Source organism: Chionomys nivalis, chromosome 8, assembly GCF_950005125.1.
Source record: "Chionomys nivalis chromosome 8, mChiNiv1.1, whole genome shotgun sequence".
Classification (NCBI taxonomy): domain Eukaryota; kingdom Metazoa; phylum Chordata; class Mammalia; order Rodentia; family Cricetidae; genus Chionomys; species Chionomys nivalis.
The window spans coordinates 47091158-47114120 of NC_080093.1; the positions used below are offsets into that span (position 1 = coordinate 47091158).

General features: G+C 47.2%; 1 protein-coding gene across 2 annotated transcripts in view; it reads right to left on the minus strand.

Annotated features, from left to right (window-relative positions):
• The window catches only part of Ahnak (AHNAK nucleoprotein), a 93069-nt gene that overhangs the window by 12413 nt on the left and 57693 nt on the right, over positions 1-22963 (minus strand). Inside the window, exon 6 of one of the 2 annotated variants that reach the window (XM_057777882.1) lies at positions 3915-3960. The exons of the other annotated variant lie outside the window; for it this stretch is intronic. Coding sequence (XP_057633865.1) covers positions 3932-3960 — 29 coding nt within the window. The 3' untranslated portion in view covers positions 3915-3931. The remainder of the gene's footprint in view (positions 1-3914; positions 3961-22963) is intronic. 2 annotated transcript variants of the gene reach the window in all.

The following is a 22963-nucleotide window of genomic DNA, read 5'->3' on the forward strand; positions in this document are numbered from 1 at the left end:
TGAGGACTATTTGAGCATGGTGGTGCCAGGAGAATTTCTTCCAGCTCACCCTCATTCCAATGGAAAACAGTACATTCAGAACCATTTGGGATGGGGAGGTGGAGTGAGCAGTAATGACAAGAATGAAAATTAGCCACAGTTGGGTATAATGGAGAGGCTGAGGCAGGGAGTTCAAGGCCAGTCAAGCCCACGTAATGAGTACCAGGCCAGCCAAAGCTATATAAGACCCTGATTCAAATAAAAACAAAAATTCAGTCATGATTATCAAGTAGTTGAGAACTCAGGGATCAAGAAAAAGAAGCTCAAACCCCAGGAGACTCAGAGACAACAGCAAAGAGGACACTTGAACCCAGACAGCACCATTGACCTCCCAGAAGCCTGTTCCTAGGAAGTGAGTTGGCTTTCCAAGGTATTTCAGCTCCCCCAGAAAGGTGGGTGACAAGGAGCCTGGGAAGCCAGGACTGGAGTTTAAATTCTAGGTCTGGACACTGTGTTCTGTGTTCTGGGGTCACATCAACATAGATTAACGTCTATGGTGAGAAATTCCGAGTTAATTCTGAAGCTACAAGGAGTCTGAAAAGGGCTGGGAGAGGTGTGTGAGCCCGCAATCACCTCACTCAGGAGGTAGAGGCAAGAAGACCACAGCTTGAGGCCAGTCAGAGCAAGACCTGTCTAAAGAACCTGAAAGAATTCCAGCTTCTGCCCCCTCAGAATAACAAGAAGATGCTCAAAAACTCAACAATCGCCACATTTCATGGCACATGCGTTTAATCTCAGCTCTCGGGGGATGAGGGGACAGAAGCAAGCAGATCTCTGTGAGTTCCAGGCCAGCCAGGGATAAAGAGTAAAAGCCTGTCTTAGAACAGACAATTAATGAGGAGCAGCAGTTCATACCTGTAATCCTGCAGTTGAGAGGCTATGGCAGGGGTCTCTGTAAGTTTGGGAATTGGACCTGGACTACATAGTAAGACCTGTAGAGAGACAGATGGACAGAGAAAGAGGGAACAGGAGCAGGAGAGGGAGCAACCCATAGTTGTACAGGCCTGTAATCCCCAACACTTGAATGGAGTCAGGAGCATCAAGAGTTCAAGGGAAGCCTTGGCTACACAGCAAGTTTTAGGCCAGCGCAGGCTACATAAAACCCTTTCTCAAAAAAATTCAAGAGGAGGAGAAAGGGAGGGAGGAAAGGAGGGGAAGGAGGAGGAGATGAAGGAGGAGAAAGGGGAAGGGGAGGAGGAAGAAGAGATGACCAGGGATACCAAGCACAGAGGAAAGCAGGGGGGAGGCCTCAGGAGAAACCAGACCTGCTCACACTTGGAGGTTGAACTTCAGGTTTCCATGCCTGCATGAAAATACATTTCTGTGAAGTTCCCACCAATCTGTGGTGTAACTCCATTATGGCAACCCTAGCCCACCAACACCTGCGTCACCGGCCCCTGTTGCTTCCCGTCACTGATAACAATTCAGGTTATCACCTACCTCATCGAGTCTTCCAACCTAGAGAACACTATTATCCTCATTTTACAGTTGGGAAAACTGAGGCTCAGAGAAGTTAATTACTTCCACCTGATAAACGGCACAGACAATACCTCAATCCAGAGAAGCAGGATCCAGAGCCTGTGCTCCTAGCCTCCATGCTACGCTGTTTGGGACACTCACACCACTAGTCTGTAGGAACTCACACTCTGCCCGAGCTCTCAGAATAGTTGGATGAGCCTTACAAGACACTCCCTGGCCAGGGGTGAGGCTTAGCCCAATCATCCCAAATTGTTCTCCTGGAACCTCAATGATGGTATGTCCCTCAAGAGCCCTTCAGCACACTCCCATGCCTATAGGACTGTCATATGCTAGTTCTAGAGCAGGAACGAGGAATGCAAATATAGTAAAGCCTGGGAGGGAGGGAAAGAAGGAGGGGTGTGTGTGTGTGTGTGTGAGAGAGAGAGAGAGAGAGAGAGAGAGAGAGAGAGAGAGAGAGAGAGAGAGATCTGTGACACATGATTCAGGGAACCATCAATGCATCTTCGGGGAGCATCTCTGCTCTTTGCCACATGGCTGCAGGAATGGAACTCTCTGCCACCAACTCACTGGTCATCCAGGAGCTTCTCTGCCTCAGTGTCCTTGAGGAAGGTAGTTCCTTGACCCAGTTAGGAAAAGCTTTGTTCACAAGCAGCAGAACTGACAGCTGCCTACCAAGCATGAGAATGCGGCCGCTGCCTCCCCACGTACCAGGAATCAGGGCTACAACAGAGATGGGCCCTCCTGACCCTCTCACCAAAAGGACTGCAGGGCAAAAGAAGCAGTCATTGGTTCTGCAGCGCAGTGGTCTGGTAGAAGCTGGAGTGGACACTCACTTCTTGCCATTGGCACACACTCTTATGGGCCTCCCGCCAGAAAACACTGAGTCACCCTTTGTAACGGACAAAGCCAAGCTTTGTCAGCGCCCAGTTACTCTGGAGTGTGGGAGGAGTGAGGAACTTGACTGGTACTCACAATGTTCTGTGTCTAATTTGTAAATCAGGCAGGCGCTGGCTCTCTTCACTCCCTAGCCCCTTGCACTAGGGTCTCTCAAGGTGTGGTACCTAAGCCTTCTGTGCGACTCTCCCCAGGTTCTACTCAATCAGACTTGCTGGGGTACGTTTATGAAGTACCACGGGTGATTCTGGGGCTGCTGGATCCTTTATTTACCGGTAGCCTGTCTGAGGAAGCTGGACATACCTTGATGTAGACGAGGAAAGAAGACCACCTGCCCTGGATCACTTGACTTGCAGTACTAAAACCTGGACAATCCAGGAAAAAAAAAAAGCCAAGATGGCTGATGTGTGCTACTTGTTCTATTGCTGTGATAAAATACGTGGCAACCACAGTTTAAGAAAAGAAAAGTTTATCTTGGCTCAAAATAGTTTGCGGGTATGGTCCATCATGGCAGGAGTCACGGCAGCAAGAGTTTGATGCGGCTGGCCACCTAGCATCCACAGTCACAGCAAGAAATGAAAGTTCGGCTTGCCTGCGCGTTTGTATGGGGTTAGGACCTTAACCTAATGATGTTCCTCACTTTTAGGGTGGGTCTTCCTGCTTCAGCTAAACTGAGATCATTGCTCACAGATGTGCCCAGAGGCTGGCCAGGTCAGAGATTCTAGGTCCTGTCAAGGTGACAATCCATATTAGCCACCCCAGCACCTCTCAAAATCACACACACACACACACACACGGGCCAGGAGAAGGGGTGCTAACAGGTGAGAGATCTTCTCCACAGCCCTCAGAGTTAGAGTTGGAATGTACCACAAATATACTCAGAATGTACGTGGGTGTGGCTGCAGTCTGGGATTTCACAACATTTCAGATGAAAAAATGAAAACAGACCGCAAAGAACTGACTCAGGAGCACTGGAAACGGGTCCAGCTTCCGCTGCCTGTCCTCTGCCCAGAACCTACAGCCACCACAAGAGCAGCAAATGCCTGCCTCGAGCCGGCTGTCCCCCCGAAAGGAGGGAGCTGTGAGAGCCATTCCTTTCCTCTCCTCTGGAAAACATCTCTACCTCTTGTCCTCTGTCAGCAGGGATAAACCAGCAAGCAAACATACTCTAAGGTCAAGTCATAGACTGGCCACCAGGACTGCCATAGCCAGAGTACACACTGTCCTGGGCCCCCATTTATCATGTGAGAAAACTGAAATCTGGGACCCAAAAGTAGGCCAGGTAGCCCACAGAGCCAAAAGGTGAGTCCTTCTCTCGACCATCATGCGAGTAAGCCCTCTGCAAAGGTAAAACTGACAGAGCAGAAAAGGAAATCAGAACTAGCCATTAAGGAGGTTAGATACAGGCTGGTCAGAAAGCAAGAGTATGTAAGAGGGCCAGTGAGACGGCTCAGGCACGTGCCACCAAACCTGGTGATCTGAATTCAATCCTTGGAAACTACCTGGTAGAAGAAGAAAGTTAATTCCCACAATTGCCCTCTCCTGCACCTACACACAAACAAAACATACACATATAAATAAATAAATGTCTTTTTTAAAAAGAAAGAAAAGGAGTGTGTCAGCAATTAAGAGCCTGTACTGCTTTTCTAGAAGACCCGAATTCAGTTCCCAGCACCCATGTGTCAAATGGTTCACAACTGCCTGTACTCCAGCTCCAGGAGATCCAACACCCTCTTCTGGTCTCTAAGAAAACTGAACTCCCTCCCCTACCCACCTCTCTGTCTCATACACACACACACACACACACACACACACACACTTAAAATAAAACTTGTTTTTTGACACAGGGTATCATTACATATCTGTAGCTGGCCTAGAACTCACTATGTAAACCAGGCTGACTTTGAACTCATAGAGATCCACCTGCGTCTGCTAGGATAAAGCAGTGTATCACCACTCCCAGTCAAAATAAAATCTCTTTTTTAAGCACGTGTGGATTCATCAAGTCCTAACACCCACATCTTACAGATGGAGAAACAGTCAAACATCCTTCCCAGAGCTATAGACAGGAACTCCTCCTGGCCCCTTTAAGGTCTGTCCAGCGGTCATGGCCACAGGTACTGCTGACAGAGCTGAGGTTTGCTGTGTCCAAGGTGACAAAGGCCAGCCAAAAAGTACAACTAAAGCCCCTGGGGGACTGGAGTTCCAGCTTTAGAGGACATCCCTAGCACGTGTGAGGCCCTGGGTTCCATTCCATCCCCCGCACCACCAAAACGTGGTAGTCCTAAAAAATGAGAACCAGCAAGGCAGCTCAGTCAGTGAAGCCACTTACAGTCGAGCCTGGCCTCCAAGACCCAGGTGGCGGATGAGAAAATTGACTCCTCCAGGCTGTCCCCTACCCCCGCACATGCACTGTGGTACTCACGAACACACAGACTAAATAAATTAATAAATGTAAATTTTTAAAAAGAAAGTCCAAACTTGATTAAGCTCGGAATCATGAGACATTTTTACTCTTCATACCCAATAGAAGAAAAAGTCAACACTGAAGGGTTTTAGAATGAATTCTTCAAAAGCATTTTGAGTTCTCCATAACTGAGTATTTTCTTTTCAAACGTTACCATCATAAAAAAAGAGAAGTCATAAATTTGAGTGGGAGAAAAATGAGGGGAACATGGGAGGGATTGGAAGGAGGGAAGGAAGGGAAGAGGGGACGTGATGTAATTGTATTTTAATTTTAAATATTAAAAAAGTCACCTTCAAGTTATAAGCCATGACAAACTGGAAGCAATTGTCCAACAGTTAATGTGTCTGGAGTTGGCTCAATAAAGCCCTGGCTGTGCAGAAGCCCCCAGGGAGTGGATGAGTCACTTATGAGGCAGAATAGCTGAGGACGAAACCTCTACGCTGAGGACATTTCAACTTTTAAATAAATGCTTTCTAAAATGGCCTCTCGTCTCTGCCTTCTGAAACAGAGCGCAAGCCAAACACAGAGGTTTACGCTTACAATCCTGGTACTGAGGAGGTTGAGGCAGGAGGATTGACATGAGTGTGAGACCAGCCTGAGCTACATGGTAAGACCCCATCTCAAACAGTAATAATAATAATAACTGATAAAATAAGTAAGAGAGCATATGAGCTTGGGATGACAATCGGGAGAAGCTCCTTCACCAATACTATGCAAGGCCCTGAGTTTGATCCCAGGCCCCACAAATAATAATAATAATATAAAGCAGAAGGCAAGAGACAGTGCTTCAGCAACCTCCTAAGGCAGCACACTAGACCTGGGAAGCCCTGCTCCCGTCCCATCCATCAGGATTGTGTATGAAGAACTTTCTATCTCCACGCCAGGCTCTTGTCTCAGCCCATCTCTGTCCTCTAGCTGGCCCCCTCAGCCCTTGACAACCGCAGTTATTCCGAGCTCAGCGGCCACACCCCATGGGTCAGCAGTTCCCTCCATCTGTATTTATTAAAGTGACAGGGCTGGAAACTCCTGAGCGTGTCCCAGAGCCGCACTGCAAGTCCTCGTCCTGGCCGTCAGCGCAGTGTGCCTGCTCTGAAGTCCTTACACTCTGCTAGGTGGCCAGCGCGGGTCACTGTGGCCACATTTTTAAGATAAAACTAAGCTTTATAGTTAAGTAAGCGTCACAGGTGCCTGGTCAGCAAATGGCAGGTGTATAATGTGAACCCTTACTGCTCCAAACCCACAGGCTTTTCAGATTCTTGAGGTTCCCACTCTGCTTAAGGACCCATTGTCCAAAACCCACTAAGAGAGACTGGGAATTTCATGGGTAAGGCTTGCATCCAAATGTGAGAACCTAAATATGAATCCCCAGAACCCACGCAGAGCCAGGCACAGTGGTACACCTTGGTTTGTTTTTAAGTTTTTCAGTCTTTTTCTAATGTGTGTGTTTTGTCTGCACCATGTTGTCTACGCACCATGTGTATACTGTCCCCACAGAGGCCAAAATTAGATCCCTTGGACCTGGAGTTACAACTGGTTATTCGCCAACATGTGGGTGTTAGGAACCGAACCTGGGTCCCCTGAAAGAGGCAGTCAGGGCTCTTAATCACTGGGCCATCTTCCCAGCCCAGGACTGTGGTGTTGCAACTCCAGTGCTTTTCCAGAGAAATGAGAGGAGGAGACAGGAGAATTCCAGAGAGTTCTCAGCCTAGCTAACCTGGTGTACATAGTGGTGGGGGCGGGGGAGGGGCTGTCTCAAAAAAGTTGGAAGGAAAGGACCAACACCAGAAGTTGACTTTTGAACTACACATGTACGCGTGCAGGCACGCACGCATGCACGCACGCACGCACACACACACACACACACACTCACGGGTATGGAAGGAGTCATTATTTATTCTCAAGAGGTTGGCCTCTGCTGTTTCTTCCCAGTTCTACAGACCCAGAACGTATTGTCAATAATGTATCCATTTTAATTATATTCTAACAGTTATTCTTTCCAATGAGTTGATTTTAACAGGATGTCAGCCCTTTGGCTCACTGCAGAGAGTACCCAAACCACATTGAGGCTGACTGGTATCCCTTTAGACTTCTGACTACCAATGACAAGCTGCCACCCAGCACTGCCTGAAAATGCCCCTACCTTTGCTAGAAATTCCCTTTCTCCTTTTGCATCATGGTGAGCCCACACCCTATCTGGTCCCCTGAGCCTGCCTCCCTCCCAGTCTTTGCTTTCAGATTACAATCTCACTGATTAAGTCACCAAGAAAACAGAAGCCAAGATCAAAGGCTACCTCATCTTCCTTCTGTCCAGCCTTCTGCCTGCCCGCCTGCCCGCCTGCCCGCCTGCCCGCCTGCCCGCCTGCCTGCCTGCCCGCCTGCATGCCTGCCTGCCTGCCTTCATCCAGCTGTGAGTTCTCACAGCAGGCCTGCTCTTTGATGGAATGACCAACTGCCCTGCTTTGCCTGGAGCTAAGGGTATTCCAGGAATCTGGAACTTTTCATCTTAAACTGGACTTTTAGCTAAAGCTGGGCAGATAACTCTAATTACAGATGAGCTTTGCTTGTTCCTTGCCAGGGCCAGTACACCCTCCAGGGTGAAAGGATAAAACACGCGGAAGTACCGTGGCAGGCCCTGCCAAGGTATGCCCCTAAGAACGTGCCATGCAACAGAGTTCGTGCAAGGGGTTTATTAAGGGAGGGAGGGCGGGAGAGCGAAAGAGCAAAAGGCTGTCTTGGAGTGGGTACATGAGAGAGGCAGGTAGACAGACAAACAGAAAAGAGGAGCAAGAGAGAGGACCCTGTGGGCACTTTTAAGGGGTGCTCATATGGCATAATGACAGTGGAAAGGCACCTGGCGGCAGGTGATGGCATAACGTCCTAGGCAGACAGTCGAGGCAGGCTGGCTGCTGTGGCAGGAATTAACAGAGTACAGAAAACCCTCTCCTTCCTTCTCCTAATGCAAGGGCTTCATCTGGCATCTTCCTGTCTTCTGCCTCTTCCATCTCTCTGTCTCTATTGAATCATTGCCCTAAGCAGGCCACAAGTTTTAATATCTGCCATCTTAGAGAATTAAAAAATAATATTACCCAGGGACTGCCGAGATGGCTTAATCGTTAAGAGCATGCTGCTCTTCCAGTGGACCTGAGTTCAGTTCCAAATGGCTCACAACTCCCTGTAACCACAGCCCCAGGAGCCCTGACTCTCCCTCTATGGCCTCCACAGGTACCCACACATAGATATAGAGATATGCACATACACATGAATAAAACTAAACAAGTAAAAATATTTCCCTTGCCCCAGCTTTCTCTTCTCCTATCAGCTGATTTTTTAGCCTTTCCAGCTGATTTATCTGCCCTCAATGAATCTCTGCTTCTTCTCAGGTCTCCATTCTCTTCTCCCCCCAAAAATCTTTATCATCACTGGAGCCAAAAATAACGTAACCAAGGAAAGATTTATTTGGGCTACAGGTTTCAAAGAAGCCATCCCAAGGTTACTCAGTTCAATGTACTTGGACAGAACATCATGGCACCAGGACCGTGTGGTGGAAGGCAGAAGAAAGCAGAGTAAGGGAAATACAGGACGAGACCAGAGAAAGAGACAGACAGACAGACTGACTGAGACGCCTTAAATTCTCAGCATCTAGTCTCTACCACAGATTCCAAACACATATCTTGAGGTGGTCAAGTCTACCCACACTAAGGAAACCACACTAGACGCCATGGTTTGCTTGGTAAAGAAAGATGAGGGATGACCAGCATCCCCTGCTCCAGATAGATTCTCAAATAAAGACACGGAAACTCATTGATTATGAATGTTTGGCCTTAGCTTAGGCTTGTCCCATTAACTCTTTTAACTTAATTTAACTTGTTTCTATTCCTCTATGTGTTGCTTCGGGGTTTTTATCTCTCTTTCATTCTGTATGTCCTACTTCCCTGTCCTCTGTGTCAGGCTGGTCTCTGGTATCTCCTTGTCCTGTCCTTTTCTTTCTCCTCAAGCCTAAATTCCTCCTCCTGCTTACACTCCTGCCCAAAAGTACCACCAATACCTCCTCCCTCAGTGTTGGCCATTTAACTTTTCATTAGACCAATCAGGTGCCTTAGGCAAGGAAAAACAACAGCACATCTTTACACAGCTAAGCAAATGTTCCGCAAGACAACTCCCCGGCAGTACCTTTCCTCGGGCTGTTCAGTGGCTCAGATTTGCCATTTTGCTTCTTTGAACTTGAGTTTAGCTCAAAAAGCACTTCCTGGAGCCTTATCTCCCATCAGGCTCATTTAGAACTTCAGTGACCAGGGCTTAAAGATGAGTCATGAAGACATGGTCCCTGGCCCTTAGAAGCACAGGAGACAATTAGATTAGTTGTAGTAATTATATCAGGATTAATTATATTCATGTAAGAGCTACAGGGGTGTGTGTGTGTGCTAGAAGAAAAAGGAAGGTGACAATTGTTTTAGTTCATAATGTAGAAAAGATGAGGTGAGCAGCAAGTACAGTCAACCAAAGCCTGTGTGTTCTAACACAAACCAAAGAACAAGCCAGGCCTGATGACTCACACCTAAGATACCAGCACTCAGGAGACCTAGATGGTGTGAGATCCTGTCTCAAAAAAAAGAAAGAAAGAAAGAAAACCACCCAGGTTTCTTTGCTACCAAAGCCTCCAGAGTTAGAGCCTCACACTTCGCAGCCCTGCTGTTGAGTTATGCCACAGAGTGAGGCTGTTTGCTGACTAGGCTCCCAGATGCTTATCCAGCACTGCAGAGGCAGAAAGTTTGTGAATGATGGTTTACCTTAGGTTGATCTTCATCCCTATCCCCTAGTTTTCTTGCAGGGAAAAAAACAAAGCAAAACACTTCTAAACAGGTTGTTCCCAAAAAGCCAGGGCTTACCCAACTGGTAAACTTCAAGGGAATATTAGATAGTAAAGATATGGGTCCTGTTGGAGTTCCTCCCAACACAACCCTCCTTGTGGGACAACCCAGGAACTTTCAGCACAGTGGTCAGCCCTGCAAATAGAGAGAATGTGAGAGAAGGATCTGGAGAGAGATGACTTAGGGAGAGCCTCAGCTTCCTTAGCAATAGGGGTGCAAGCTGGATGATGGTGCCTGGCACCATGGGACGTTGGCAGTGCTCAGAGGAGTCCTTCTGGCTGAAAATGAAACTCCAGCAGCCCTAAACCCAAGTATCTCAGCAGGGAGAGAGAGAGAGAGAGAGAGAGAGAGAGAGAGAGAGAGAGAGAGAGAGAGAGAGTTCACATGTGGGGAGTCAGTTGTCTCTTCAGCCACGTGAGTTCTGTGCATTAAACTCTGATCATCTGATTTAGCAGCAAGCACCTTTACCCACTGAGCCATTTCACCGGCCCAAGCAACAGCAACAACAACTACTCAGATAGGACAATTCTTTCTTGTGTCTTGCAGGAGTCTGCTTTGCATTGTAGACTAATCAGTAGCAATCCTGCCACCACATACTAGATGGCAGTAGAAGTCCCTTAGTTGTGACAAATGTATTCAGACATTAGCAGGATAACACCCCTGGCTGAGAACCACTGCTCAAGAAAAGAGAGCAAAGACAATGGGAAGAGGGAACCCTAGTGTGAATGGCATGGACACAGTGGGGACAAGGGACGTCATGTCTGCAGTAACAGAGGAGTCTGAATGCCTATAGTAGCCCCATCTGGCGCTCCTCCCGGCCTCCCCTTTGGGGAAGGGGAAACATTAGTCAAATATAGATCTATCTCCATACCCACAAGACCTCATAAAGTTAAGATAGCATCATCCATCTAACGTTTTTTCATTTTATTTTTTAAAAAATAAAAACAAACTTTTTCATTTTACATACCAATCCCAGTTCCTACTCCCTCCACCTTCCCCCCTACCTCACTTCCCATCCACTCCTTGAGAGGACAAGACACATTGCTTTGGGGAAGGTCCAAGGCCTCCCTATTATATCTGAGCTGAGCAAGGTATTCATCCAAAGAGAATGGGTTCCCAAAAAGCCAGTACAAGCAGTAGGGAGTAAATCCTGGTGCCACTGCCAGTGGCCCCGCAGTCTGCCCCAGCCATGCGACTGTCACCCACATTCAAAGGGACTAGTTTGGTCCTCTGCTGGTTCCTTCCTAGTCTGGCTGGAGTTGGTGAGCTCAAGTAAGCTGTTTCAGTGGGTATCCCCATCATGGTCTTGACCTCTTTGCTCATATTCTCACCAACAGAGGCCATACCATTTTTACTGATAAATCTGTAACTTATATTTGCCTGGACCACTCCAGTCTGAGACTAAGTCTGAGACCATTTTGACAGTAACTCTGGTGTTGCTGGCTCTGACCCCTGACAGCTTCAGAGGCTTCTATCCTCTGGCAGTGCGCTCTCAAATGCACATATATGTGGATGTGAGTCCTCATAGACGCATACGCAAACAAACATACATTTTTAAATGTATGTACACATGAGTGTTTTGTATGTGTGTGCCTTACAGACATAGATGCATGTGTGCATAGATGCATACACACTGTTACATGCACACAGGCATGCATCCACACATATACCCATAATTCCACCATTCAGAAGGTTGAGGTACAAGGACCACATATTTGAGAGGAGAGGCTTACACATTGGGACCTCATCTCAAAAAAATAAAGAACAAGAGCCAAGAGCTGACTGACCTACTGAACCTCTTCTACATTTTTTGTCTTCATTTTTTTTTTTTTTTTGAAACAAAGTCTCGTGTAGACCAGGCCTGAAGTTCACTATGCACCCCAGGGTGATTTAAGTCTTGGTGTTCCTGCCTCTGACCCCTAAATTCTGGGGTTACGAGTATGTGTCTCCATGCCTGAACTATCTTCTGTCTGTCTGTCTGTCTATCTGAGTCATAGCCTTACCCTATAGCCCTAGGCTGGCCTGGATCTCATGCTAGCCCCATTTCAATCCCTCAAATTCTGGAATTACAGACATGAGCCCACACATGTGACGTGACCAGCTGCCCCACTATGCTGCCACCGTGACTTTTCCGTCACTGTACCCTAGAACTGTGAACCAAAAATTCCCCTCTTTCTTCATGTGTTTTGTGAAGAACTTTACCACAGCAGGGAGGAGAGTAAAGAATTCAACCCCTTTCAAATACTTCACCCATCTTGTGAGCCACCATTCATGATAAACTCTCCCCCTGGAATTCTTAGGCCTCTGTCAACCCCACCACCACTAAGTAATAACAACCAGAGCCAGGCACCTCCCCTCCCCCACCCAGCCCAGGGCCTCTCTGTGGCTCCTGCCCACTCTGACTCACACCAGCCCTCACCAACCACATGAATTCAGCCTTCCCTTGATGCCTACGCCAGGACCACACTTCCCCTCCCTCTCTTCCTACCCGCTACCATAATTTCCCAAGGAATGATCCAGACCCTGGCATGAAGATAGCCAGAAGCTCTTGTTTAAAATGCTCTGACAGTGAAATACACCAGACCCAAGGCGAACTGTGAGTGCACCTTCTGAGGTTACTCAGATAGTTCGCTGGGTAGAGATAGAAGGGTGGCTGCAGGGGCTCAGGCAGGGGGATTGGGAAGGTAGTGTTTCACAGGGATGTGCAATGGGGACCAAGTTTTAGCTGGAGAGGGCGGGTTTGTAGAGATGATGGTGACAGCAAACGTGAGTATATTTAAACCACGTAAGAACCATTTGTTAATGTGTCACTTTCTGAGCGTGATGGCCCTAACTCCAGCACTTGTGGCCATCCTCAGACCCTGTCTAAAACAATAAGTGAGCAGTAACTTCAGCCAGCTACCAAACCTACCAGGCCTCACTTTCCTTATCTGTAAAATGGACACAGCACCTTCTTCTCGGGGATCTTCTGAGGGTTGCATGAGATATAGAATATGACAACTAGGTTCCTCAAAAAAAGTAAGTTTGAAAACTTTTAATTCCAGGTACTCAGGAGGCAGAGTCATACAGCTCTCTATGAGTTTGGGGCCAGCCTGGTCTACGCAGAGAGTTCCAGCACATAGAGACCCTGTTCACGATAGATAGATAGATAGATAGATAGATAGATAGATAGATAGATAGATAGATAGATAGGAAAAAAGCGAGTTTGAGGGACTGAAATGGCTCAGCAAATAAAAAGTACTGATGACCTGAGTTGATTTCCAGAACCCAAGGTTGAACAAATTGACTCCTGCAGGTTGACCTTTGAGCTCTAGGTACATGCTATGGCACACATGCACCCTTAGTCATACACGTTCTTTACACCTACATATGTATTCTCCATACACATGCATACATACACATACCAGTAATAATAATGAACAAATAACTTTTTAAAAGATGCCTCTTGCTGGGCGGTGGTGGCACTGGGAGGCAGAGGCAGGCAGATCTCTGTGAGTTCGAGGCCAGCCTGGTCTACAAGAGCTAGTTCCAGGACAGGCTCCAAAGCTACAAAGAATCCTTGTCTTGAAAAAAAAAAGCCTCTTTTAAAGAAAAAGGTGAGTTTGTCATCCAGTCAGACCACGAACACTTACTGAACGCTTGCCAGGGTTCGGGGGTTGAAGCAAGAGCAGACAGAAGCTGACCTGATATCCCAGGTGCTCACAGACAGCAGGAGGGTCCTTTCTGTGGTGCTCAAGTGTCTGAAAAGCTACCTTCCAGAGAGGAACTCCTGGCCAGAGGTAAGCAGGATCCTGATCTTAGAGGCTGAGGTTAGAGTCTGACAGAGTGGGGTGAGAAGGGACTTGGAAGAGATAGGTGAAGGGAGGTCTCTGAGGACTTAACCCTGAGAGATCCTAATCAAAGCCAGGGTTCAATTATCTGAGCTAGCAATGGCTGTTCTGAGACCTGAGGCATTCCTAGACAGAGACTAGCTCAGAAAAAGGCCCAGAGACCTTGATATATTTGAGGAAGAAAACAGAAGGCTAAGGTTGGTATTTGATGGAAACTTGCCGTTTTACTGGGTGTGAGGGCGGGAGAGTGCTCTTAATCCAGGAGGCCTTCAAACATCAGCAGACTGTGCAGAAGCCCCTTCTCACAGGAATTCCTCTCCAGAGACACTGTTATCTTAAGAGGAGAGGGTACGTGGTCTCCTTATCTTTTCATTCATCCTCTGTCTCCCATGGATCTTGGAGGCTATCTTCCAGCACCCTCTTCTTGTCAGTCAAGCCTGAAGGCCTGCAAGGGTGGGCTGAGCCCCTGAGCTCTGCCCAAAGTAAGACCAGACCCTTCTTTTGCTGCTAGCTACTCATACTCACCCCAGCCACACCCTCAACAAAACCCAGGACCCAAGCAATCAGTTCTTTCTCACTTACCCACATACCTCAGAGAACATGATTGAAAAACAGCATCTTAGGCTACAGTGTAGCTTAGGGGTAGAGTGCTTGTCTAGTACATTCCAGGCCCTAAGCTCCACCAAGAGAGAGAGAGGGAGAGAGAGAGAGAGAGACAGAGAGAGAGAGAGAGACAGAGAGAGAGAGAGAGAGAGAGAGAGAGAGAGACTAATAGAGGAAAAGAAAAAGGAAGGGAAAGGGAGAGAGGGAAAGTAAAACAAGAAAAAAGAGGTAAGAGAAAGAATATTTATGTGTTTGTCTGTGTGTAAATGTACTTGAATGGTTTGTCTGCATGTATGAATATATGTGTACCATAGACTTGAAGTGCCTGTGGAAGCCAGAAGAGAGTATAGGATCTCCATAACAAACAGTTGTTAGGAGCCATGTGGTTGCTGAGAACGGAACCCCAGTCCTCTGTGAGAGCAGTGCTCTTAGCCACTGTGCCATCTCTGTAGCCACAAACGGAGTAATATCAACTAATTTTTGTATTTTTTTTTTTTTTTGAATCACTGTGGATTGATCCCAGAGCCTCGTGCGTGCTAGAACACCCTCCAGGCCTTCCCCACTGTTTTATTTTATTTTTCTGAGACAGAGTCTTACTATGTAGCCCAACCAGGCTGGCCAGAGATCTTAGAGATTCACCTGCCTCCATCTCCTGAATGCTAGGAATAAAGATGTACAGCATGCCCAACTTAGAAAATGGCTTTTGCTGGGGCCGAACAGCAGAGTGCTTGCCTGACGTGGAGAAAACCCTCATTGATATACCAGTACAAAAAGGGGAAGGGACAGCTCAGTTGGTAAAACGCTTGCTAGGTGTGGTGGTTTGAACAGGAGTGGCCCCCATAGGCTCATAAGTGAATGCTTAGATATGAGGGAGTGGTACTACTTGAGAAGGATTATGAGGTGTGACCTTGTTGGAGGAAGTGTGTCACAGGGGGTGGGCTTTGAGGTTTCAAAAACCCAAGCCAGACCCAGTGTCGCTCTCTCTCTTCCCCGCTGCCTGCAGATCTGAGTACAGAACTCTCAGCTACTTTTCCAGCACCATATCTGCCTGGGTGTTACCATGCTCCCCTCCATGATGGTAATGGACTAAACCTCTGAAACTGTAAGCAAGCCCAATTAAATGCTTTCTTTTATAAGAATGGCCTTGGTCATGGTATCTCTTCATAGCAATACAGTGACCAAGACACTGAGCAAGCATGAGGACATTAGTTCATGATGGCCAGCATTCATAACCCCAGAGCTGGGTAGGCAGAGACAGCTGAATCACATGCTCCAGGTCAATTAGAGACTAGCCCCCAAAACAACAAAGTGGGTGACCCCTCAGGAACAACACCCAAGATTGACTGTGGCCTCCAGCCACAGGCTCATGTACAAGTGCACACACACAAAATAAATCATCTTAATCCCCGCACACAACAACTAATCTTTTACATTTGTTTTTCTCCTTTTAATTTTCCCTAGTTGGCCTCTACAATAGGCAGTGCTTAGAGAAAGGGCACATATTATTACAAGAATCACTGGAAGGCTGGGCTTCTTGGCTCCTGCCTGTACTCAGCACTCAGGAGACTGAGGCGGGAGGATCTGGAGTTCAAGGAGAGCCTGGTTTATGTAATGGAACTTTGTCACAGAAAATAATACAATAAAAAGAAAGAGAGAATCACATTAAAATGACCCTTCCTGGGACTCTTGGCCCACAAGTACCTCTCTCCCATTGACACAGTTAAAGATCACGGAGTACCAACTTTGGCACTCACTGGAATAAGGTCATTGCGCAATTTTTTAAGGGCTTTATTTTTTTTCTCAAGAGTTCCACAACTTGTATAGTTCGGGGTCTACAAGTGGTGAATGTGCTGGGAGATTACCTAAACATTTTTGTCAGGCCTACATTTTTGCCTCTGGTACAAGAAAGGTTGGAAGGTTGCCAGGCTGCTCAGAACACTTTTATTAAGATGTTTCTCTAAGAGCCTGTCACCATGCAGAGGGGAACTGCCTGGACAAGGAACAGGCCTCTACTCAAAGGCCTAGTGCCTTCCACTCCCTTCTTCCACTGTGTGTGAGCCAGGTAAGGCATGACTTCAAAACCGTCTTTCCAAAACTGACTGGGAAATTGGGTGATAAAGTTTGGGAGCAGCTCTGCCCCTTTCACCTACTACACTGTGAAGTTTTGTTCTCAGAAACAGTCCAAAATGACTTTGGGAATTATGGGAATCTCACCTCCTTTGGACTTCAGTGAAAGACTTGGCTGGTCCCAAGGAGCTGGAATGCAGGGGAGAGGCGGATAAGGTGCCAGGTGCTTCTTCTGGCTTGATAATGCCAGGTTGGAGGATGGCATTCCCTTTCCCAGCCTCCCACCATGGCTAGTTCCTATCAGGAGAGCAGCAGTCGGGCTTGGAAGCCTCACCTAAACCCTGCTCCCTGCCTGCCAAGGAGGTCAGTCCTCTGAACTCTACAGGGCTTGCTGGGGAAAGCATGCTAGACCCAGCGCCAGCGGTCCTGGGCAGTGAGAGCGCCTGTCAAACTAACCTCTCCTCCTGTCAAAGCCCCTCTGTGGCTGATAGTTTCAAGGTGGGAGAAAGTGGAGCTTGGGGATTAGATTCAATCACTAGTCATGACAGAGTTCATTCCACATCAACTCTGAGGCTTGTCAGGCAAACTTCGGCTTAGCACAAAAGGGCCTGGCCCTTTCTGAATGGGCCCTGAACTCTGAAGCCCTGACCTTTGTCCTCAAGCCGGGCCTTCTTTCCTGAGCTCTCTGCTATGCAAAGAATTCTGCTGCAATGTAAAAAACAAAAACTCTCCCTGGATCTGCTGCTTTCTGATCGGACTGAGTCAGAATACTCATGTGGAGGAAGGCTCCTTGCCTGCACACTGGCCCACTGAGACTGACGTCTTTCCCTTCCCCCAAAGCCCTGCGGGTGCCTTGATGCTGAAGGAGATGTGACCCACACAGGAAACTCTAGCAGCTGGGATAGCCTCCAGGCTGACCTTCCACCAGGAGCTAAGCTGAATTGGGAAGAAAGGTGACGAGATTTCCTTCTGCATCATTCTAGAGTAAACCCCCAGTGCTGCCTTCCTACCCCCATGTTTCCAACCTTCTGATCTACATTGCACCCTCAAACCTCCAGAGATTCACTTGCAAGACACTTCAAAGACTGTACCCCTATTCATCAAAAAAGCCATCTGAGTACATGTTAAAACTTTTTCTATTTCTCTCTCTCTCTCTTTTTTTTTTTTTTTTTTTTTTTTTTTTCGAGACAGGGTTTCTCTGTGGCTTTGGAGCCTGTCCTGGAACTAGCTCTGTAGACCAGGCTGGTCTCAAACTCACAGAGATCCGCCTGCCTCTGCCTCCCGAGTGCTGGGATTAAAGGCGTGCGCCACCATCGCCCGGCTCTATTTCTCTATTTTTTTAATTGAGAGAGAGGAGTGTGTGTGTGTTGTATGGGGTATGAGTGTGTCAGCGCTCAGGTGTGGAGGTTAGAGGACACCTTCATGGAGGTGGTTCCCTCCTTCCCACCTTTACATGTGTTCAGGGCTGCAACTCAGGTCACCAGGCCTGTGTGGTAAATGCCTTCACCTACAGAGCCATCTTGCTGATCCTGGTTTGGTTTCTCTTTTTGGGACAGAGTTTCACAGTACGGTCCAGGATGGCCTGGCACTCACTGCATAGCTGTGCCAGCTACTTTTATGCCAACTTGACACAAGCTAGTGTCCCCCAGTGAAGAGGGAGACTCAAGTGAGAAAATGTTTTCACAAGGCTGAGTTATAGGCAAGCCTATAAAGGGTCTTAGTGATCAATGAGGGAGGACCCAGCCCATTGTGGGTGGTACCATCCCCAGGCTGGTGGTCCTGGGGTCTACAAAGCAGGCTGAGCAAGCCATGGGGAGTCAACCAGTAAGCAGCATTCGTCCATGGCCTCTGCATCAGCCCCTGCCTCCAGGTTCCTGCCCTGTGAGTTCCTGTCCTGACCTCCTTCAGTGGTGAACAGTGATGTGGAAGTTTCCCTTTCCTCGCTGAGTTGGCTTTGGTCATTAAAAACCCTAACTAAGACAAAATAGCCCAATCTAACCTCATACTTTCAGCAATCCTCCTGCCTCAACAACCCTCCAAGTACTTGGATTACAGATGTGAGCTATCACACTGGGTAAGATTTTTCCCCCAAGACAGGATCTCTCTACATAGCCCTGGCTTACCAGGGGTCAACAAAGCAGGCTGAGCAAGACAAGGGGTGTAGGCCAGTAAGAAGCACTCTTCCATGGCCTCTGCATCAGCCCTTCTTCTAGGTTCCTGCGTAGGCAAGGCCAGTCTGGAACTCATAGCAATCCCCCTGTTTCAGCTTTTCAGGCACTGGGAGTACAGAAGTGCTTTACCGTGCCCAGTAGGCAAGATCGTTCATGATCTGTTCTCATTCCCTGCCTCTTCATCTTCCCCACCACTCACCAGCACATACCCTTTTCTAGGTGGGGTCACTTTCTTATTCCTATTGGGTCTGCCTCTGTCTCTGAGCCATCATTCAAATTGTCCCCATGATGTAAAACCTGGAACCTTCTTCAAGGTCCAGCTCGCCTTCTTCATAAATCTTCAGCAAGGCCACAAAACATAATAAGTAAGAGAAAAGACTTTGGAGCTGCCCAGTCTAGGTTCAAATGCTAGCTTTTGGGGAAATTATTTAAGTTTTTGAGACAATACTTTTTTAAGCAATAGCTTCCTCTGAATGTGTGGAATATGCAGAATGGGCCTGCTCCTTCCTGTTTGCTTTTAACCCCTAAGAGACTTGAGAAAAGGCAGAGACAAACTAACTGTCCAGAACATGAAGACATGTTACGTACTAAGACTCATTATCTGCAGTTTAACACTTCAGAGACATTTAGAAGTACCATAATTTTTACAACAAGAAATACTGCATGAAGAGTAGCCCCACCAGAGCTAGAGATCTCAGCTAGTATCTGCCTCTCCTAAAAGTGATCTGCACCCAAATTACAGGAGACCCCAAAATCCCAGAGTCATGGGGTCACTAGTTGATAAGAGCAACCATTCTGCCTGTTCTTTAAGAAGCTGTCAGAACTTCTGGTTTGCCAAAAGAATGCTATAGGCTCAGGAATCAACCCATTCATAGCTCAGGACCATCCAGGAGTCAGAGGCGGCTCAACCTCACCAGGTTTACATCAAGAGGGACCAGCCAGCTCTGAAATTCTGCCCTCTGTCAGAGATCTGCATGCTATGTTCTATACAGCATCAGGTCAAGGAAACACAGCTCAGAAGAAGCTGTCAGGACTCACAACCATCTGTAACTCCAGTCTCAGGGGGATCCAGCCCCCTCTTCAGATCTCTACAGGGTACCAGGCACGCATGTGTCACACAGATTTCCATGCAGGCAAAACATTCAAACACATAAAATCTTAAAACTAAATAAATAAAGCAAGAAATAAATACATAAAAGCAGTTGTTGGGTGGGGTACACTCTTTGCTAGCTTGTGTGAAGCCCTGGGCTCCACCCTCAGCACCAAAGGATGGGGAGAGGAAGCTGCAATTAGCTATCTATAGCATGATGAGTTCATTACTAGACCCCATCTGACTGACTGGTGACAAAGCCAAGGATGAATAGGAGGTACTCAGTTCATCTCTGTTCAGGTCCCAACTCTTGACACTCAAGGGCAAGTTGCAGCCACACGAGGGCTCGGTTTGTGCAGCCAGCGCCTACGGCTGATAACACCTCTTGCACTCATTTTTGATGAAAGCATTTCCGTAGCACCTGAAGCAGAGGAAGCACTCAGATCATTTCACCGCCCTGAAAATGTTGACTGGATGCCCACTAAATGACAGGTCCCGTTCTCAGAGGGCCAGGTGCACAAACTATCAACAACAAGCATACTCTCTTTATTGAGAGAGGGAGGGAGGGAGAGAGGGAGGAAGGGAGAGGAGGAGGGAGGGAGGGGGAGAGAGAGAGACAGAGACAGAGAGAGAGAGAGACAGAGAGAGAGAGGAGAATGGATGCGTGGATGGATGGAAGGATGACTATGCTATACCTGAAGACAGGGGAGGGAGAACTGTTAGCTACGTAAGGAATGTTAGAGGTCTCTCTAGTGAGGTGGTGTTTACTGAGAGAAGAACTTATCAAACAAAAGGGCATTCCAGGCATAGCTCATAGCAAGGAGTTGGATTGCCAGGCCAAAGAACATCAAAGGGTCAAGGAATGGAAAGTAGGAGCTGGACGCTATGCAACCTTAGACCATGGCTAGCCCTTGAGCTGTGTATGCTTCCCAGTGAGAGGGAGAGCTACAGAAAGTTCTAAGTGGCAAATGACATAGTTTTTTTTTTGAGGTATGTAGCCTAGGCTGACCTGATTTGTCTGATGTTTTGAAAGAATCAATCTTGTTGGTACACTATTAAAAGACCAGAAAGGAAGACAGACCAGTTAGGAAATAGCCACCATAATGCAGGTGAGATCTGTGGCTCAAATCAGAGACGTTGTGATCGTAACAGAAAAGTGACTGCATTGTAGATATGGAAGATGGGACAACGGGGATTGCTAATGGCGTACCAGATGCAGCGATGGGCTCAGGACCTGTTCATTTGAAAAAGCTGATGCTTATGAAGGTAAAGTCTGTGAGCCACAGCGGTAGAGAGTGGGAGTGGTAAAAAGAACTCTCCTAGCAAGTGCTCAGACATCTCCTGATTTATAAAGCACAAGCAAGGGACCACATCCCTAAGTTCCACTACTGACTACATACCCAAGAGAAGTGGAACTCAGCCAGTAAAAGGAGATTGCTACTGGGCCCAACAAGCTGAATTCAGTCCTCCGAACTCACGCAGTGGAAGGTGAGCGCCAGCTCCCAGAAGTTGTCCTCTGATCTCCACTGGCACGTTTCCGCATATTCGAAAAAATTATTTTGAGACAGAAACTCACTATGTAGCCCTAGATAGCTTGGAACTTGCTGTGTAGACCAGGCTGACCTCTTACACACAGAGATCCACCTGCCTCTGCCTTCTGAGTACTGGGATTAGAGGTGTGCACCATCATACCCAGTAGTAAATGTAATTTTTGACTGGAAGAGATATTCATTCAGTGTTCAATAGCAGAAAAGGGTAAAAAAGCATCCCAAATGTTCATCAACAGATGAACAGACAAACAACATGTGGTACATACATGAAATCAATACTATTAATATTAAACAGTGATTACCTTCTGACAAATGCTGTAACACTGGGGACATTATTGTAAGAACAGATCGTTTAGAGTCTCTTATATTAGGTACTTGGAGTCACGGGATTTATAGAGTCACACCAAGGAAGGTGGTCTCGAGGAGCTGGGTAAAGGGAATGGGGAGTTGGTGATTATAGCGTTTGAGCTGTGGAAGACGGGAAGAGTTCTGGAAGCTGTGCATGGTGAGGATCACACGAGAACAGGAAGGCACTTAATGCCACTGAAGTGAACATCACAAAAATCATAAAACCGGGGGCTGGAGAGATGGCTCAGAGGTTAAGATCACTGACTACTCTTCCGGTAGACCCAGGTTCAATTCCCAGCACCCACAAGCCAACTCACACTGTCTGTAACTCTTCTGGCCTCCAAGGGCATCAGGCACACAGATAGTACACATAGAAGCAGGCGCACACGGGAGCGCTCTCTCTCTCTCTCTCTCTCTCTCTCATAAAATAAATAAATCTTTAAAAAAGAAGCAGGAGAAATTGTAAACCAGACCTAGTGTCGCAGCCACTCTGGAGGCTAAGACAGATGGATTCACAATCTGTCTGGGCTACAAAATGAGTTCAAATTAGTGGAACCCTGTCTCAAAATAAAAAGTTAAAGACAGGACTTGAGAGCTGGAATAAAGTGCTTGCCTAGCATGCACAGAGTCAATGACCACAGATAAATAAACCAGACGTGATGATTCATGCTATAACCCCAGCATTCGGAAGGTAGAGGCAAGAGGATCAGGAGTCCGAGGCCATCCTTGCCGATACAGTAAGTTTGAAGCCAACCTCAGGTCACGGTCAGCTACAAAATGAGATCAAGGCCAGTCTGAATTCCAAGAGACCTTTTCAAATAGATAAATAATATATAAACAGGAAGAAGAAGAAAGAAAAAGGAAAAAAGAAGAAAGAGAGGCAAGGTATGTAACTCAATGGTAGAATGCTTGCCTGGCAACTGCAAGGCCCTGGGTTCAGTCACTCATAGTGAAAACAATCAGGTTAAAATGGTTTTGTTGTTTTTAAAACGTTTACCAAAGTCACAGTGTGAGTATGACTCAGGAACTTAAATATAAAATGAACTGGGTGTGGCAGCACATGCCTGTCTGTAATCCTAGTACTCACGAGGTGGAGGCAGGAGGATCACAAGCTCCAAGCCAACCTGAGCTGCACAGGAAGACCCCACCCCTGTTTAAAAATAAATAAACAGAAAGAAAAAGCAAACAAACTTTAGCGTGCCCAGGTCCCAGGGTTACAGCAACTGAAACTGGACTGGAGCCCAGGCAGCCTCAGGTCTGTCCCTTGCCCTTGAAGCAGGACAGTCAGGGCTGCAGCAGCACGGCTGCGTGGGCTGCATTTGGAGCTTCCACGCCCCAACATCTCAGCCTCAAAATGTCTATTAGCTTGAAGCCACAGACTGACCAGGCAGAGAATTCCAAGGCTCTCAAGGTCTAGAAGTGGCTCCATGGACTGACTTGCTACTCTTTTGCCAAAATAACTGACCACAGCTGACCAAACGCAAGCTCTCCTCTATGCAAGCTGGTTTTTAGATCTCAGAGAAATGCCAAAATCCCTTTGTGATCTGGAAGCAAATG